Source organism: Megascapheus bottae, chromosome 17, assembly GCF_031878675.1.
Source record: "Megascapheus bottae isolate mThoBot1 chromosome 17, mThoBot2.hap1, whole genome shotgun sequence".
Taxonomy (NCBI): Eukaryota; Metazoa; Chordata; class Mammalia; order Rodentia; family Geomyidae; genus Megascapheus; species Megascapheus bottae.
The window spans coordinates 7,110,233-7,130,407 of record NC_143525.1 but is presented as its reverse complement, the minus strand read 5'-3'; the positions used below and the strand labels follow the sequence as shown (position 1 = coordinate 7,130,407).

General features: G+C 44.2%; 1 protein-coding gene across 1 annotated transcript; it reads left to right on the top strand.

Moving 5' to 3' along the window:
• Positions 1-8,811: 8,811 nt before the first annotated feature.
• On the top strand, positions 8,812-18,190 carry Tmem238l (transmembrane protein 238 like). Its single transcript, XM_090351579.1, has 2 exons — positions 8,812-9,261; positions 17,239-18,190. The coding sequence occupies exon 1, from the start codon at positions 8,909-8,911 to the stop codon at positions 9,146-9,148; it is 240 nt and encodes a 79-aa protein (XP_090207705.1). The 5' UTR covers positions 8,812-8,908; the 3' UTR covers positions 9,149-9,261; positions 17,239-18,190.
• The last annotated feature ends 1,985 nt before the right edge of the window (positions 18,191-20,175 follow it).

The following is a 20,175-nucleotide window of genomic DNA, read 5'->3' as shown; positions in this document are numbered from 1 at the left end:
CTAAGAAGAAGAAGAAATAAAACGATTCCCATTGAAGGCTAGACAGCTCATTAGCTGTTCCACCTCAGCTGAGAGGAAGAGGAGGGGGATGACCTGGAAATGGTGCCCAATGTGGTGAGAACACTGAGTGGCTTGCAAAGCCATTTCCCTTTGTGAAAAGTAAGATTTTTCTACTCATTCACTTGGGCCCTTCCTAAATGCTGGTCTGGGCACTGGAGAAATTTATAAATATAAAATCTCCATTTTCTTCAAAAATGTGTCTATTCTAGAGCTTTCTCCCTGATAAGTGATAAGTGAGGGTATTCTCCACTGAACAAAGTGGAGTCAGGGGGTGTCAGGAGCCACAAAGCCAAGAAACATGCTGAGGGGTTAGAGAAAGAAGGAAAGCATAATTAAGCACACCAAAAGCAGGGTGCCTCCAGAGGCACCATTAGCACTCAGCTTTGTGAACCAGAAAGCTGGTGGGCAGTAATGGTCCTTTCTCTTTCTCTCATCTTCACACTCATTTGTCTCTGTGTTCTGTTGATTTTACACCCCTGGTGTTCTCTCAAATTAGTGCACTTCCTTCCATTTCCACTGTCATCAGTGTTCCTCTGGTCCAGTCTACTGTCACTTGTTTGCAATATTCCCCCTGAGATGCTCCCCACACAGCAACCAGTGGCCTCCTTTAAAAACACATTTCCAAGCCAGGCAGGTGGCTCACGCCTGTAATCCTAGCTACTCAGGAGGCTGAGATCTGAGGATCACAGTTCAAAACCAGCCAGGGCACTAAAGACCATGAGAATCTTATCTCCAATTAAACCACTAGAAAACCAGATGCGGCACCATGGCTCAAGGGGTAGGGTGGTAGCCTTGAGCTGAAAAGCTCAGGGACAGGGCCAAGGCCCAGAGTTCAAGTCCCACGACTGACAAAATAGAAAATAAAAAAACATAGTTCTGCTCTTCTGCTCAAAGCTCTCCAATAACATCCTGGAGCTCCTGAGAACAGTTCTCAGACCCTTCCTCTTCCCTGACCTGGCCACACTGGCAAAGTCAGCTATCATCACACAGCTTTGACACACAGGCCTGCCTCACCCTGGAACACCCTTCCCTTTCACCTAGCCGCGTGACCTGTCCTCTGCATTACCATGGGATCGGACCTTTACCCATGGCCACTGATCTCTGTCTTATGTACAGAGTAATCTACTTGATTGCTTAGTCATGTCTTTCCCGCCACCCTCTCTTTCTCCCTCCACCAATTTTAATCTTCCTGTAGGCAGGTTATTTATTTTTCTTGATCCTTTCTACAGACAAACCCCAACGTGCAATGGCTCAGCTTTCTGGTGATCAGGAAGTAAGGTACATTCCATAGAAACTAATGGAGTTCTGATGTTTTCTGGGGCCATTAATGCATGGTGAGATATTCTCTGTCAATTCTTGACACTGGCAGGGAGTGGTGGTCACCATGGGAAGCAACCCACAAAATAGGAAACCATGCTGCCAACAGGGTTTTAGATATAAGTATTCAATAAATTAGATGAGATGCTCAAAGCTTTGATATAAAATGGGCTTCATATTAGATGATTTCTACCCAACTGTGAGCTAATAAACATGTTCTGAGCATCCTGAAGATAGTAGGTTAAACTGTTTGGTAGATTAGCCATATAAAAAATATTTTCAACATATATTGTTTTCAAATTACAATGGGGATGATTTCAACCCCATGGTAAATAGAGGGAATGTGTGTATTCTTGCATCTAAGATATCTCAAGAGTTTAAGAGAACTGAGCCATAATCCCTGGAATAGACATGGGTTAAGAGTCCTGAAGACTCCAGTCCTGGAGATGTAGATGGAGCTTTCCTAGCAGAGCCCCTGTGACAGCTCAATCTTGGAACCCTGTACCCGAATGCCCCTACAGTATACAAGAAACAGCCAGGGATAGTTTGCCATGCCAAATTCAGCAGATAATCTAGCCATGGTTCCATAGATGTAGTACATCTGACACCTCATGCTGTGTATCCAGAAGTGAATTCAGAGTTGAGTGCTGAAAGAAATGGTTCACAAAAGTAAATGCACATTGGGGAAAAGCCTAGAAAGGCAGCAGCTGGCCAAAATGTTCAGGGTCCCTGCTTGGGAAGCATTGTGCAACCATTTTTGCTTTGGAAAGAATAGTAGGAGATGACATTTTCCAAAACAGAGAGAAAAGGAGAGAGGGAAGACAAAGAGGAACTCTGAAAGTTGCTGAGTAAAGTTGGGGAGACTCTGGAGAAATAGCTTCTGCCTTTCCAATAAGCCAGAAGTTATAAAATGAATCTTCACTATCCATAAACCAACCGTACTCCTTCATCTTGGTTTGGGTTACCAAAGAAAAGTCAGAGCTGCTCCTTAATTGTAAAGGAAGTTGATTAGGGAGGATGGCACAGACCAAATAAATTACTCCAATAATATAGCAGGTGTAGCTATAAAAGTAAACAGTTCAATTAAATAATCTACTTTCTCATCTTAAAATAATTATTCCAGTAATGATTATCAAACATAAAACAAGGAAAAAAGCTGTTTAGTGAGGATGTGGAAAGACTGGAACTCTCTGGCAAGGATGTTAAACACTGCAGCTTCTACAGGGAACATAATAAAGTTCTTCAAACAATTAAATATAGAAAACCGTATGTTCTGTCAATACCACTTCTCAGTGTATGCCCAAAAGAAAGCAGGGACTCAAAAATAACCACTTAGATATCCATATGTACAGCACCATTATTCCCACCAGCCACAAGTGGGAAACAACTCAGATATCCAGCAACAGATAAATGGACAAACAAGATACAATGTAATATTATCCAGCCTTAAAAAGAGAGGACATTGTGAGGGTAGAAGAAATAAGCCAATCATAACAGGAAAAATACCCTATAACTTCACTGAAATGTAGTGTGTTGAATGGTCATACTCTTATAGATGTGGTTGTTAGAGGCTAAGAAGAGAGGAGAACATGAGTATGCATTTAAGAAATATAATTTTTTTATTTTGGAAAGACAAAAACATTCTAGACTCCAGAATAAAGAAACAAAAGCCATATAATGAGTGATTGTTGTCCTTAATGTACTATGTTATCTCTCATCTCTTTTGCTATCCCTGGGTTATGTCATATTGTTACAATATTTCACCTTGTTATCTGATACATTTTATAGTTGCTTAATTGGTTATTTGAAATTGGATAGGAAAGAGGGGAAATCAAGATGAGCAGGGAGAGGAGGGGGGGAATGGGGACCATGTCATGAGAAAGGGTATTAATGTTTGTGAAGTAATGCACCTTCTATCTGGTGAATATAATGTAACCCTTCTATTAATTACCATTAAAAAAAAAGAAACATTCTAGAGATGGGTGGTGATGATTGTTGCATCCCGGTGTGAATGTAGTAGAGGTCACTGCTAACAGAGAGCAAGGTCATCAGTGTGCTAGAGTACGAAAGAGGAATGAGTTTAAAGTCTGGGTGATGAGAACCTTAGATCAGCCCATTGTGGGAATAAGAGGTCAAGACCAGGGGGTGAGAACTGAAGAGCTTGCTAAATAGTAGAAAGGTCACTATGCATGGATTCTCAAGCACAGACCACGAAGTTGGAAGACTTTTCTGGAGTAGCTCTTCAGTAACCTAACAGAGGAAGAAGAAGGAAGGTTGCTGAAGATTGCTCGGTCCTCCTAATCTATGACTGAATACATTTCTGAGAATGCCAACCCCGTTTCAGTCTAGGTACCAATGGTTAGAGTGCTCAGTGAACAGGGTGAATGTTCTTCTGAATTCTGGTACAAGACTCCTGGGAGAGGATGAAAGACTCACACTTCAGTTCTCATTTTATTTTTCTGGTAACTTCCAAGGAAGTCTGTGACAGCGCTATTACAGTTCCCAGTCCTTCAAAATTTGTGAATCTTGGCCCTTTGCTTGGAAGAATTGGGCTTCAGTCAGATGTAACAACCTCAGTCAGCTTCGGCAGTGTCACCTTCAAGAGTCACCAAATGTGGCCCATCAACAGGTTTTGTAAATAAAGTTTCATTGAACAGATAGATCCATTCATTTACATGTTATCTATGGCTACAACAGCAAAGTTGTATGGTTATAAGTTTGACCAGAAATAGGGCCACATAAGGCCAGTTGCTATGGGGTTTATTATAAAAAATAAGGACCCCAGATTAGCTTAATTGTTTTGTTTTCAGCATATGGATTCATAAACATTATCATATATCATGCTTGTTTGTGACTGTGACAATAATGAGCCAATGCTTTAAAATCCATATAAGAAAAACAAAGAAAATAGTATCAGATCTACTAGTTTTATAGAATAACTAAAGCAGACAGTAGTACATCTTACAACTTCAATGTGACAGAAGTTACATTCTAAGAACAGGAAAAGTTGAGGACTGTGAGGATGATGACGACAAAGAGTTAAGTGGGCAAGTGGAAAGAACAAGACGGGGCTGGAAAGATGTTTTCACGAGAATGGAAGACCTGTACCCACTCATTTGGAGAGAGGGCTCAGCATGTTTTAATAGACCTAGACAGGGTGGAGTAGGTATGACAGGCTTGGGAAGCTTCAACCAAATAAATGAAGCCAAGCCTGGCAAAAAGGTGAGAGCCTAGTCCAGGAGAGCTGAGGATGGATTCCTTTAAACCGGGAGATTTTCTTCCAGAAACATCAAGGCAGAAAGAATGTAAAGATATTAGTGTCAACAATGGCAATCATCTATTTATAACTCACAGACTCTAAGCATTTATAACTATGGAGTCATGCAGCCTTCACAATAATTCTGTGAAATCATGACTCTCTTTATATTGAGGAAATTGAGGCTGAGTGACTTGCCTGTGGTGGAGTCATTTCTAGTGAGTGACGTAGCCAGGCAAGTATACTGAACTCTCATTGTGAAACAAGAGTCCAGATTGTCAGGATGTTGTGGCCAGCCCCTCCTCACTCAGGAGGTGAATGGCACTCATTCATTCAGCATCAGATCTGGGAACTTTGACGCTTGGTCAGCTGAGTACCCAGCGAGCCTGATCATGTCCGTTTCGGTCTCAGCCAGCCCCTTTAGGATGAAGAGACTTGTCATGCTGTGATGTCATAGGGAGATGACAGGATAATGACTTTGACGAGGAAAGGCTCAGTTGCTACGAAGTAGAGCTTTGAGACAAGAGCTTGAAAAATAAACCTCTCAAACCCACAGAGAGAGAGAGAGAGAGAGAGAGAGAGAGAGAGAGAGAGAGAGAGAGAGAGAGAGAGAGAGAGAGAGAGAGAGAGAGAGAGAGAGAGAGAGAAGGGCCCAAAGTGACCACATCTAAAAGACACAAGCCAGGAGCTGAGTGTCCACTCTGCCCTACACACCATTTGGAGTGTTAATTGTGTGGTGGTGGATTCTATACTCCATCTTATTCTCTGCTGCTCGGTACATAATAGATGCCCAATAATATCTGTTTAAAAGTCCCACTTCCGCTCAAGCTTCTAGATGTGTAGGGGTCACTCAGGATTATCCCCTTATGGAGGATAATCTCCTTGTCCTGGTGACAAAGGTGACAGCTATCCCAGAGCCCAGGCAGGGAAAGACTTGCCTTCTCTACCTCTCTCTCCTAGTACTACAAGGAGACCCAGTCTCCATGGACATCCCCATGGTGAGATGTGGCAAGGGAGCCTTCTTTGATAGGGTGCTGATTTTATACTCAGTGGATGTGAAGGTTCAGTTTGAGAGTCTAAATGTTTACCTGTACCAAATAAGCGAATCCATTACCTGTTTTGTTAATGGGTTTTTGAGTTGAATTCTGCACCCCAAAATTTATATGTTGAAGTCCTAACATCTGAGCCTCAGGAATGACCACATTTGAAAATGCAGTCTTGGCAGATATAAATCATCAAGATAAGCTCAGATTGAAGTAGGGTGGCCCCTGATACAATAGGACAGGTGTTCATACAAGAAAAAAGGAGACATAATACAGGAAGAGATAAAGACAGGAGTCAGGATGAGACTTTCCTGGTAGTCCTTGAACCCCAAGAGGCTAGAAGAGACCAGAGTCGTTGATCCCTTGATCTCCATTTTCCAGCTTCTAGAATCATGAGACAATCCTTGATTGGTGTTCCTGCCACTGTGTCTTAGCTAGGGTTCTTAGCCCTAGTTGCTTGGGCAAAACAACACAAATTCTAACAGTGGTTCCTAAACTCATCAGTTGAGTGAGCCACAAGAGATCTGTGCCAGAAGACAATAGGGTGTCCCTCTTGCTAAAATGGATTATAGCTAAAATGGATCAGGTGAAAACTTCTTGCTGACGAGCTGACCCCTTCCAGGCCAACTTTGAGCTGCTCTTCCCTTCTTACTCCTAGCTTCTGCTTCCTCTCTAGAATTTAAGTCTACTTCACCTGGTTTTTAATCAAAGCTTCTGTCTTTCCCAACTGTGCAAATACCTAAGCTGTCTCAACACATCAAAGAAGCCAATTCAGGAAAAAGGAAGAAGAAACTGCCCAGAGCAAAGTAGATGGGCTGCTGGGGGCCATAGTTAATGATAAGCGAGATATCCATCAACTATGATAAGGAAATGGCAAGCTGGAAAACTGAGAGTACAACACAGCCCTACCTCTGTCTGGGAGAAGAGATATTTAAGGGCCTGGTAGGTGCATACTAATGAGCTCATGCTAATTAATTCTATTAACCTATGTGAATAGTTTCAATTCTGTTGCATTTGGTTGTGAATAAGTCATGGTGCATGTGGATGTGTGAGAGAAAGAGAAAGAGAGAGAGAGAGAGACAGACAGACAGACAGACAGAGAGAAAGAGAGGAACAGAGAGAGAGAAGCAGAATAGCACAATCTGCCCTTAGCAACTGTGCCTTCCACATTCATACTTATAACCAACCTTAGATGGAAAATAACTTGCTTTTGTTCTAAACATATATAGACTTTTTCTTGCCATGATTCCCTAGACCATATAGTGTAACAACTATTTACATAGCATTTACAATGCATTCAGTATTGTTAAGAAGCCTGGGGATGATTTGTCAGTGAGATGTTCACAGTTTATGTACTAATGCTTTGTGATTTAATATAAGGCACTTGACTAACTACAGGCTCTGGTATCTAAGCAGGTCTGGAACCCATCTCCCACTGATGATGGTGATGCTGATGAACAACTGTAGTACTGAAACTCTAGAGGGAATGTAGCACCTAAGGAAGCCACGTTCTCCTGCAACGCTCAGCACCTGTGTAGAGTGGGTGGAGAATGAAGCTTCCCTATTACCAGCTTTCTTATTACTGCCTATTACCTTCAAACCCGCACATCAGATAGGAAGGTGTTTCCTGATCAGGAAGATGTTTCCTGGCTGTACAAGATCAGGAGGTTTGCCAGCAAGCAGAAATTTTAGCATTAAAATGGTTGGTCATCCTAGACTAGACACATGTGTGTGCATGTTCGTGACCTGAAGGGTCCCTGAGATCTTGCATGCAGTTAGGTCAAGATACCTCAGCCTGGTCTTACATAGCCAAGTGGGTGTGGTCTATCTGACCTATGGGAGGGGCATAGCTGCTCATCTAAAACAGTCCTCTCCTTAGAAGAGCCATGACTTCCCTGACAATAGGACAGTAAATTCTCACAGAGCTCCTTTGGAAAAGTGTACTAAAAGATGACACAGATGCTGGGTGGGGAGCTGGCCCTCCACTGCTTCTCACCTTGAGATACTTCAGATTGGCTGAGTACCACGTGTCAGAGCCTAAAATCTGCAGTTTACGCCATTCTTCTTGTCCTCCCTTCTCAATACTCCTTCTTAAAACTTCTCTCTCATTATGTTATTTGACACCTAGGAGACAAAGTTGAGCAACCTATTGTTTCTCACCCTTTGGGGAAAATGAAAGCAGAATTCCAAGTGAGTTCATCTGGAGAAAGTGAGGCAGGATGGCAGCATTCCTTGCTCAAGGCCTCACTCAGAGCCATAGAGATACCCTGAGATGTCGAGGACAGATGGATCTCAATGTGTGTAGCTCTGCCTCCACTGCATCCTATCAGGCCCAGTCCATGCACATGATAAGATCCTCTCCACTTAATCCATAGCTCCTCAGGGGTTAGTGGGGTATCTGGAAGAACACCCCACTGCTACCAAAGAGAAAGCAAACAGAAAAGATAGTGAAAAAAAAAATTGATGGTCCATGTAAATATCTCTTGACTTTTAAGTGGAGAGTTGACTTTGACCCACACTGAGTCTACAGCCAGCAGAGCCTCGAAGTCCCCTCCCTGCTTTCCTTTCTCTGTCCACTCAGCATTCCAAGCCTGCCTTTTCCCCCCCTGCTCTCTTAAGAGTGGAGACACCTCGAGACAAATACAACTTCTCTCGCCAATGTTGACCACAGCATCATTTCAAAGTTGATTAACTCTCATTCATGTCCTTTACATAAAACTTCCTTTCTCTATCAATAAAGGGAAAAACCAGCAGAGGGACCAGAAGAAGAACACCGTACTCTGCCACATTAGATAAAGGTACTGTGTCTCAGAACAGGGGCCTTCGGTTCTCTGGACTCCGCATTCTACAACAAGGCATTGGATCACTCCTCCTGCGTGTCTGCAAGACTCCCCAACGCTGTAAATCCATCCAAAGGCAGGTGATACCCTGAGTCCTCTATGATGTAGCTCAGTTTGTCCCAGTACTCACTGGGCCAGTGAACAGTGACTTCAGATTGTTTGGATCAGGATCATTCCTGAGCCATGAAACAGTTAAGATATATCCTGCCCCACTGGCTGCCAGACTCATAAAGGTGAACCCACGTGTACTTCCTTGTGGCTCCAAGACGCTCCAGCTCACTCATTTGCTCACACCCAGAAGGAGAGAGAAGGCAGTGGCAGGCCAGGCTGCCACCTAACATGCAAATCACCACTGGGGAGTGTGGCTGCACTTCTCGGGCTGCTCCCGGGCAATGCTCCTGGGGAGGCCGTGTGCTGGTTGCCATCCTGGGCGCTGTGTGTTCTTCCTCACCGTTGCCCTCCTGAGTGACGCCGTAGGCCTGGTCCTTTTGCTGCTGGGGATCTTTGCCACATTGAACTACTGGGACTTCTTAATCTACACAGGAGCTCTGATCTTGGCTTTGAGTCTTCTGTTCTGGCTTGCCTGGTACTGCTTCAATATCGAAGTGCCCCTGGAGAAGCTGGACTTATAGTCTGGCCGTGGACTGAGGAGGAAGGAGGAATGCAGGTGATCTGCTACTGTAAACCTGGGATCGATGGAGGGCATCGGATACAGCTCCCATCCAGAATGCCCGGTCAGAACCAGGTGAGTGCACACAAGATCTATTGGAAGTGTGGCCAGGGAACCTGGGACAGGCAGGGACAAGCCAGGACTAGACACTAACTCTTTGACTGGGAATTCTGTCCACCTAGACTCAGGTGAGTACTATGGTGGGCCAAGCAGGAGAATGTGGTCCAGGTGTTTTCTCCTCTGGGGACTGTTTCCTCATAGAGGTCCTCCACAGTTTCTTCCAGACCTGTTATACCACAAGTGATCCATCGACCATGGAGAAAAAGTTTTCCTTTCGACTTGAAATTTGCAAGATAAAAAGAGAACATTCTGATATATTTTTTTTCTACTTGGGCGAGCCCCTGCGGGGGAGGGGGGGGAATGTTTCTAGCTTAATAGAAGGATGGAAAGTTCCCTGGTGGCTGCTTACATGCCTGCAGGGTATGAACAGGGCTATGTGGGAGTAAGCAGAGTGGAACCAGCCAGAATGGCCCTTCTTGCTCACTTCCTCCCTGCACATGCCTGAAACGGGACCTGCCCTAGGGGGAGCCAGCACTGCCATCACATGCTCTTAGCACACCTACCTCCACTCTCAATAGTCCCACCATCAACCCTCACACACCCACAAATGCAGCTAACTCATGTCCTCAGGCCAGCCTCAGAGATCCAGACATCAAGAGACCATCGCTTGAGTGAGGGGTTCACTGATCAAACCGCAAGGTGCTGCACAGCTAGGAAAGTGAGTCCGTTGACCGCAGAGAGCCAAGAAGCAGAACATTCTAGAAGTAAATTCACACACAGACAGGACCCAGAAGACAAAGCTGGGTTGTTTCCTACATCTCTGAATGGGAGAAGATGGGAGCACTCCCCAGGAGACTCAGAGCTCCAAAGTGCTTTGACAGTCAAACTGATTCCCTAGGGTGGAGTGGAGTCTACAGCCTGGCACTCCCTTTGATGGAGAAGCAAAGGTCACTGCTGAGTTGGAAGAAGGAAATAGTGATTCTACCTTTTATGGGAGACAGCATCTGACCCTCAGAAGGGAGGGAGGCAAAGAGTGAATTGATGAGGTCTCTGTGGGAACCTGGGAGTGGATGTGGGAAAACATGAGACATTAGAGTGTCGGCACTTTCACATTGGCTGGGTAATCTTGGACAGACTGCATCACCCTCTGAAGATGCTCTTCCTTGGCCTTGTTAAAGGGGACAAAAAGAGAAGGCAGGGGGTTAAAGGCTCTTTACAAATGATGTGATTCTCACAAACATCGGATGTTGCTATTGAACGTGCAGTCTGGGGTGAGTAAAGTTGACTCAAGAGTCCCAATTTTGTTCCTCAAGTTGGCAGTGACAGGAATCACCTCATACTTGGCATGATGCAGCTTCAAAACCAGATTGGCCACAGATGTGCCTGCTGATGCACCAGAAGGGTCACACTCTGTGTAAAAGCAGCTGGGCTGTGGTGAAGAACAGGCTCTGTGAGAGTTCGGCTCTCAAGGCATCTACTGTGTGCTGAGAGTGACAGGCATCCATCCGTTCCATAGTCACATCAGCTGCAGTGCAATAGCAAAGTCAGGTGAGGACCCAGAAAGACAGAAGCCTCCTGACACACGAATATCCAAGAGAAAATGGATCTGAAAGGTGGTAGAGTCCCAGCAAGCTTCTTAGAAGAGATGGTGCCAAAAGAAGAGCAGGAACGACCTGGAAAGTCTGCCTTTTCAGGAGAGGCTATGGCTTAATCATAGGTAGGCCTCAGAGAGACAAGAAATAAGAGAGAGCAGGAAGACATAAGAGCAGAGGGCTCCTGCTAAAGAGGGGCTTGGTCCCTGTTAGCAGGCAGAGACCAGATCTGGCAGGCTTTGAAGGCCCTTTGAGAATGCTGATCATTGTTTTAAGGACAATAAGAAGCCATTGAACAGGCATAATCAGGGAGAAGGTGTCATTGAATCTGTGTTTCCAAAGGAGATCATGGCCACAACTCAGTGGAGCCAAGGTGCCTGGTGCAGGTAGGCATGAGATTCCCTGTTTGGTCCATCTTGTCACCCAATGCAAGTCCTATAATCCAATGGTAACTACCCAGGACAAGGTCCACATGGTAGGGTTTGAATCCAGTTTTGTTCCTTTAGCCAGGAGCAAGTTTCTACCTCCCCTCTATGGCCCAATCTGTCAAGTGGGGACAATGAGATTAGTAGTGAACTCATGTAGCTGTCACTGAGTGGATTAGCAAGTGTTGAATGCGTTGTACTTATGACTAAGTCAATCACCTGCAGCCTGCTAAGCCTCCATTCTAAAGCAGAAAGCTAACACACTAGAAAAGGTGAGAACGCCCTCAAAAGCATACACCCTTGAAGCATTAGGATCAATTCATAAGGCAGAGAATGATGGTAAGGAGAACAGAAAATGCCCAGCTCAATGGCACTTCAGAAGCTGGGAGGTCAGATCCACCATGTTCTTTGAGCAACACAGTCACGCAAAGAACACTTTTGCCTTTTCAGTCCCCAAACTCCATTTCCAGGTGGATCTGAAAGAGGTAAACAGATCAACCTACCACATTGCTCTTTCTCCCTGCATCGCCTGCATTGTCTAAGGGTTGCCTACGCAGGTGGGTCGGTCTGGGCTAGAACTTGCCACTCAGGAAGCTCTTTTACTCATTCATGGGGCCTGGAGCAATTCACTCTACCTCCTTTTATTACCTTGTTTTCCTTTACAATGGGAGTGGGTAAGGGGATAGGGTAAGATACAGGGTGGGTAAACAGGAATCCTACAGTCTCCCCACATTCATCCCAGACAAGGCCCACTTGCTAAGCACATTGGGTTTGGTTGTGTGGTTTTTTTTTAACAGTTTTGCCATTGAACTTGCAAATAAGGCTGGCCCTTCTTGCTCACTTCTCCCTGCACATGCCTGAAATGGGACCTGCCCTAGGGGGAGCCAGCACTGCCATCACATGCTCTTAGCACACCTACCTCCACTCTCAATAGTCCCACCATCAACCCTCACACACCCACAAATGCAGCTAACTCATGTCCTCGGGCCAGCCTCAGAGATCCAGACATCAAGAGACCATCGCTTGAGTGAGGGGTTCACTGATCAAACCGCAAGGTGCTGCACAGCTAGGAAAGTGAGTCCGTTGACCGCAGAGAGCCAAGAAGCAGACCATTCTAGAAGTAAATTCACACAGAGACAGGACCCAGAAGACAAAGCGGGGTTGTTTCCTACATCTCTGAATGGGAGAAGATGGGCGCACTATAAGCTTCACATACCAAAAAGAATAAAAGAAAGAAAGAAGGAATGAAAGAAAGTCTCAAAAATGACTCACGTAAATTCCTTTACATTCTGCCACCCTTGGCCTGAATATGATTGATCTCCGGCCATATTTGTGATGTAAAGGGAGATTGTGACTGGCTTTACCAGTTCTTGATTCTCAGAGTGGGGTAAAAGAAAGAATGTAGTGTCCTCAGAACTCGGGCCTCAGTTCCACTCTTGTCCTTCAGAGGCTCAGGAAAGATGAAAGTAGAACCTACTCCTCCTTGCACCAGAGATAAGACTACTTTCTCATCTGGTGTGGTGAGGAGAAGGTGGTTGTGGCTTGTACTCTGCCAGAACCTCAGCCCTCACCCTCAGCCTGACAGTTCTCTGAAGACCAGAGTGCATTCTGGCACTAAATCTCAAAGGCTGTCCCCTAAGTTACAAGACGAGTGTCTCATTTTTATAGGCCAGCTGTGTACCAAGCAAGATATCCTGCCCTTTGATTTACTTTCTATTTTTACCTATCAGGTGTTGTATTCTTCAGAGCACTTTATTCCATATTCTACTTCTTGGGCATTTTCTGTAGATAATTAAATCTCCAGGCAAAGACAGATAAGGACCCTTGTCCTTTACCAAAGGGTATCCAAAACCACACATCCCCACCAAAGATACACCCTATAGGTGCCTTCTTCTCTTATTGCCCTCCAAACAACCCTCTCGTTCAACAATACACAGAGAGAAATGGAGACCACCTCCTTTCCCTTTCAAACACATGGACACCACATACAATGCATGCATATCCCTCCTCCACTATTCTCTTTGCCTATGGAGAAGGTCAGGCTATATTGCCAAGTCTGCCCAAAGGTGAGCTGAGTAAAAGGGTCTCTGCTCCCCACTCCGCAAGCCTGTGTTTCAGAGAAACACAGTGCCAGTGTAAGCAGTGTGTGAACAGCCAGACATTTCTCAGATCTCTCCAGGGAATGTTAATCTGAAAGGGAGAGATAATACAAGTACACAATGCTTCACAAAAGTACATGGGAAAATGCATTCCGGGAGATAAGGCCAAGCTTGCAACAGGTTCTGAAAGCTAGGATGAGACACAGGGCCTCTGGGCTGGAAGTAAGGGGCCATGTGTGGTTTCAGATGTCTGGCCTGGCTCCTCAGGAATAGATAAGAACTTGACAGGCAGAGATGGTACAGGCTGCCTGGGCAAGAGAAAGGCTGCAGAGACAAAAGAATTAGAGTCTCAGGAGGCCAAGGGGACACACTGGGCTCAGGAGTCTGGATCTTCCAAAGTGACCATACTTGGAACACCAGACAAGGATCTTCATAACCTGGCAAGGATGGAGAAGCCTTCTCTGATGTTATGGACTGGAGAATTCTACAACCCCCTTCTTCTTGAGGAAGAATAATGACATCAAGGAGAGAATGGATTAGGGAGGAGACAGGACGTTCATGAAGCTCACATGGTGAGCAATAAGAGCTTGGACTCAAATGACAGCCACCAGAGCAGGGGAGAAAGATGAGGATGGGCTGAGGAGGGGGACTGTCCTGCTCCTGCAAGGAGAAACAGTGGCACCTTACCATCCCTGGAAGCCAGGAGAGGTCTCTATGTTAAAATGATGTGTTTTCTTCTGAATGTGTAGTTTTAAATGCAAATAATACATAGAAGCAGAGTTGCCCAATTGGCATTGAATTTGCAGATAATTTTTTTTAACTCAGAAGAAAGTTAGATGTGGAGATAGAGGTAGGATTGGGATATGGCTGGGATGGGGGTGTTCAGATTATAAAGGATGAGGCAAGTGAGGAAAATGGGAAGATTATAGATTGGGACAACAGAGGGAAGGAAAGAGGAATGAAGAAAACAGGAAGGAAGGATGGAAGGAAGGAAGGAAAGAAAGAAGAAAGGGAGGGAGGGAGAGAGGAAGGGAGGGAAGGAGGAAGGAAGAAGGAAGGAAAGGAAAAGGAAAAGGAACACTGTAATTCACTGCACCAGGCCATTTTGCTGAGCAAAGTATCATCCTTATAATCACTCCCTTCCCACAGGTAAGGATAGTCAAGAGCATAGAGGGTTTTGTAATTTGACCAATATGACAGTCAGTGAGCAATGAAACTCACATACCTTCTTCTCGGTGATACTCTTTCCACTAGACTGGGAACTGGCAGACTCTGGCCCATGGCCAAGTCTAGCCTACCTCCTATTTTTGTAAGTAAAGTTTCTTTGGCTGACAGCCAGTTCATTGACGTATGTATTGTTCCTGGCTGTTATGCTATAATGGAAGGACTGAGTAACTCCAACAGACTCCACAGCCTGCAAAGCCCTTGCTATTGCCTACTTGGCCCTTTATAAGAAAAAATAATCCGAAATGCTGGCCTAGCCTTGGATGAATTTTCCCTACAGGAATCAAAGTTAGAACCCTCAAGTCAAGTCTACACTTGGAGACTGGGAGAAGGAAGGAAGCTTGAGGAACTCAAATGGAAGTGCCCAGTATTCTAAGGGGGAACGTGATGAAGGTGGCAAAGAAGATGAAGAAAGACAGGATAACAAGAATGCAGGACTGACCATCACACACTTCAGAGTGGTCAAGAATGCTGAAGTGTTTGGGAAATTGACAAGCTTCTTCAATGAGCCCTTATCATTAAATGCTGGGAATATCAGATTCATGCTAGCTATGGAGTTGCTGTTGAGATGTATAAGAACTAGGCGCAGAATAGGCTTTCAAATGTTTGGTGAAGAAATCAAGGAAACAGGGTATACCTGGTTGGAAAAAGGACTCTTTTTTTAAAAAAAAATTGTTATTACAAGTCTTTCCATTTCCTAACAAATGGGGCAATGTCATTCTTTCTGACAGCAGCATAGAATTCCATTGTGTATAAATACCACATCTTGTTGATCCACTCATCAACTGAGGGACATCTGGGTTGGTTCCATATCTTTGCTATGGTAAATAGTGCTGCAATGAACATTGTTGTGCTGGTGGATTTAGTATGTTCTTGTTTCTGGATGATTGGGTAAATGCCAAGTAGTGGAATTGCTGGGTCATAGGGGAGCTCTATGTTTAGTCTTTTGAGGAACTGCCATACTGCTTTCCATAGTGGTTGAACGAGTTTGCACTCCCACCAACAGTGTAGTAGTGATCCCTCCTGGCCACATCCCCTCCAGCATCTGTTGTTATTAGTTTTCTTGATCCTGGCCATTCTGACTGGAGTGAGGTGGAATCTTAGAGTTGTTTTGATTTGCATTTCTTTTTTCATATATTTTTATTGTAATTAATAGAAGGGTTACATGATATTCACCAGATAGAAGGTGCATTAATTCCCATACATTGATACCCTTTCACATGTCTTGGTCCCCATTTCCCTCACCCCCACCCTGATTTGCATTTCTTTTATGGCCAGAGATGTTGAGCATTTCTTCATGTGTCTATAGGCCATTTTTGTTTCTTCTTCAGAGAAGACTCTCTTTAAGTCTTTGGCCCATTTTTTAATGGGATGGTTGTTACTTTGGAGATTAGTTTTGGATTGATTCAATTTTCTGAGCTGTTGATATATTTTAGATAGGAGGCCTTTGTCTGTTGTATGGTTGGTAAGTGAAGTAAACCAGACTCAAAGGAACTTAGGCTCAATGGTTTCCCTCATTTGTCATAATCAGTAGAAATCTTGGGGTCTCCTATCAGAGATCTGCAATAGAGCAAAACCTTGATACAAAAGGCCATATAGTAGGACGCTAAATTAAAGGATCTCTAGGATATAGAAACATAAGCCATATAATGAATGATTGTTGTTCTTAAGGTACTATATTATCTCTCATCTCTTTTGCTATCCCTTGGTTATCTCATATTGTTACAGTATCTCACTTTGTTACCTGATATATCAGATATATTTGTATTTGGTTATTTGAAATTCGATAGGGAAGGGGGGAAAACAAGATGAGGGGTGGGGATGGGGGGAAGGAAATGGGGACCAAGACATGTGAAAGGGTATCAATGTATGGGAATTAATGCACCATCTATCTGGCAAATATCATGTAACCCTTCTATTAGTTACAGTAAAAAAAGAAAAAATTGTTATTACAAAGGTGATGTAAAGAGAGGTTACAGTTACATATATCAAGTAAAGAGTACATTTCTTTTAGGACAATGTCACCTGTTCCCTTCTTTCTCCCAGTTTTTCTTTCCCACCCCCGTCCACAAGTTGTATAGTTTGTTTTCATCATGGTGTCTAGTGAATACAGCTGCTGCATTCATTCATCCTTTGTGCCTCCATTTCTGTTGGCAGATCTCTTTTGAAACGAAAGAGAACCCCAAAGTTGAACAGGATGGATGGAAAGTCAGGGATTGGAAACAAAGAGGGAAGGAGGTGGATGAAATGGTAAATTAAAATGGATGTCTAGACACATCCAAGACAGAAACAGCAGATGATATCCAGAGCCCAGAGAGATATATTAGATTTGCCTACAAGACAGAGTGGGGAGAGAAACTGAGATCCTATGAGCATTTCTGGATGATGTGCTGGGCCGATGCCTTATTTTCATGAGCACATTCATTGCCTAGAACTCTGTAAGGAGAGATTCAAATTCCCATTTCCCACTGGAGGAAAATAAGCCTCAGAGCCACTTCAGAACCAGTCCAAGGCAAGCATGCTTGCGATGGAGAGCACCTAGATTTGAACTTGAGTCTCATTGACTTCAAGAACTCTCTCTGTTTCACACCAGCTTGAGATAATGTTACTGAGTCTCAACTGATCCATCTCATCTTCATTTACTCAACACAGGCCCTGTTTAATGGAGAAGAAGCCAATCGAGATACATCCTTTCACGGTACCCACAACGGATGCAAGACTTCAAGGTCAAGGTTTGCAAAACACCTACAGGGATGCCTACACATGACCCTGAAAGCCAGGACTTCATCTGGAACCCAATACCTTGTACCAGGCCACTGAAATTGTTCATTGAAGGCCGAGCCATGAAGTGACTTGAGTGGAGTGACTCTTGTATGGGCTTATATGCCAAAGAGAAGCTCCATTGATCTCAGAGTCCATTCCAAACATCAGGAGCCACACAAAGGAAACCCTATGAAGGTGCCTCCTACAAGCACACCTCACAGACCATTGCTGCTAAGTCTTTGATGCCCTGTGACTCTATGAGCCCCTGGAAAGCTCCACAGCATCCCTGCCCCAGTGTGGTTATGTAGTACTGTGTTCTAAGATGTCGGTGTGCAGCTTCGTGCCAGAGGACTTTCTCCTCCTCAAGGGACACAAAGCAGACCATTCAACCCCATCCGTTTTCATAGCCTGACCCCGTGGGTGGTCACATTGAGCTTCCAGTCAACTGCAACCCTCCAGGCACCTTTTTGACAAGCACATCAGAATTCTGCTGCAGTGCACATCATTCATTGCATAGCCGCAAAGCCAAGAATTTACTTTCAGCCTAAATTGCTTGTGGTCAAGTGAAATCCAACTAAAGAAAGATCAGCATCCTCAGGCATCTGTGATAAGATGTGTGCCGATTTTCTCAGTCAGGCATGACCTGCCAGTGTGTGTAGAATAATTTATATTTCCCTTGGTCTGATTTTGTATTTTTTTTATTTTTATCACACTCTATATATGGGTGTGTTTCTTTAACTCTGCTTCATATCTTTTGTGATCTGAAGTACTTCCCTAAATGAAGAGAGCACTTCCCTAAATGAAGATATGGATGCTGTATGTTAATGTGACATAACATGATTCTGGGTCAATATAATTTCATATCAACTCTCTAGTACTTGATTTCAGGGCATTGTGCTCCTTTTCATTTATTTTGTCCTTGCATAAACCCAAAATTCCATATGGGCTACATATTGCTTCAAGAAGGGATTGCTTAGAGCACGTTGTGGTGGAGACAGAACCCAGGTGATTCTAGCACCATGGGGTTATCTGGCATTTCTGTGTCTTGCCACCTACCTGTCTTTCCAGAATTAGGTTTGACCCAGAAACCTGAAAAGATACCATGAAATAGCATGCTAGTTGAGGCATTAAAAGCAAGATTTCCAGAACTTCTTTCCACCAACTTTACTTATAACCTTATTGATTTTTTTCCACTTGGAAGTTTGCTGTGTGTCTTAGCTGACTACATACTGGGGTTCTACTAACTTGGGGTTCTGGAATTCACACATAAGAAAAAATTACCTCTCCAGGAAACCTCTCTATCCCTGAGAAAATACTGTGCTGGAGGCCTTATATCTTCTCTTCCCAAGACTAACATTGCTGGATGCTTTGCTTGGGTTTGGTTTATGTTTATAGAAATGCCAACTGTTCTGTGGTTCCAGACAACAGGAAAACAAATGCAATGATTGCCTGTCTTTCTCTTAGCAGGACCAAGTTGTTTCAGATATGTAAATCTCAAAAAACAAAGATCACACATAGTCCAAAGCATATGTTCACATCTGAAAAAGACAGAGCTGAGACATGATGAACAGTAGCTGATCTATACCTCACATAAGGCAGTTACTCCAAGGATTCTTCAAATGCCATTTACATCTCACTCTCTCATTCTTTCATCTGTCACAGCACAAGATAAAGAACCACAGCACAGATATAGAAATACATACAGATAAGGTCTAGGTGTGATTCTTGTACTTTCTTTCTAATTAGAAGACATGCTTTTTCAGAATAGAGAATGAAACCACCACTTTGGGAGTGATTGTAGAATAACGTGTGATAACAGGATGAGAGGAATTAAATTCCATTCTAGCTAATGACTTACTAGTCCTTGGATTAGCCCACCACCACCACCACCACCCCCAGAAAGAAAAGAGAAGTTCATTTAAAAAAAAAGACTTTTAGTCATTATCATTACTGGATACCACTGGAACCGCTTTTAAATTCTAAAACTGAGAAGGCAGATCCAGGCAGTGTATCTCTCTGGAGCAAGCCACAGGTCACAGCTGCACAGCTGCAGGGATGGAGCTCAGAGACTCTTCAGAGTACAGAACTGAAGGTCAGAAGAGCCAATGGTAATTTGTAGAGCTCACTAAGTAGTGCTGTCCCAAGTGAATGCAAATTGCCAGGGGTCCAGTTCAAGGTAGATTCAGATTCCACAAGCCCAGGGACCATCTGAGCCTCTGCCTTTCTAACAAGCTCTCTGCTGCTGGTGATATCTATGAGACACTAAAGGGCAAAGATGTTCAGAAACCCAGTCATTTTAGAGATGGGGAAACAAATAAGTTGACTCTTTCAAGGTGAAGCAGCTGAAAGCAACAGGCCCAGGTCAGCACCCAGGTCTCCAGACCTCTTTCCTCTTTCCTGCATGAATAGCTGGCTGGCTTTTCCCCAGGCCTGCACATCTGCAGGCAGAACAAGCAAGTGAAGCAGAGTCATGGCTAGGAGAAGTGAGGCATGCTTCTGTGGCAAGTGAGTCAGGAGCCTTTTCCCCGGGGGCACACACTGGCACCGGCCTACCTTTCTGCATGCCAGAGAATGAACAGGAAGGACTCCTTGCTGCTTTGCCCCACTCTGGATGCCAGAGCACTGAGCACATGGGTGCCCATCATGCAGGCAGGGTTCCAAGAGGGAGGAGGAAACAGAAGGAGCCCCTTTAGGCCAGGCTAAGTCTAATACGGATTGTGTCCTCTCAGAAAACTTTCCCCAAGGGGCACAAAAAGCCTCTTTCAGTTCTCCAGGACTATTCTTGGCAGCTCCTACAACTGGTTCTCTAGGGAGCAGCGGGTAGTG

Coding starts and splice junctions, on each gene's coding strand:
- Tmem238l (XM_090351579.1), top strand. CDS start 8,909: ATGCTCCTGGGGAGGCCGTGTGCTGGTTGCCATCCTGGGCGCTGTGTG.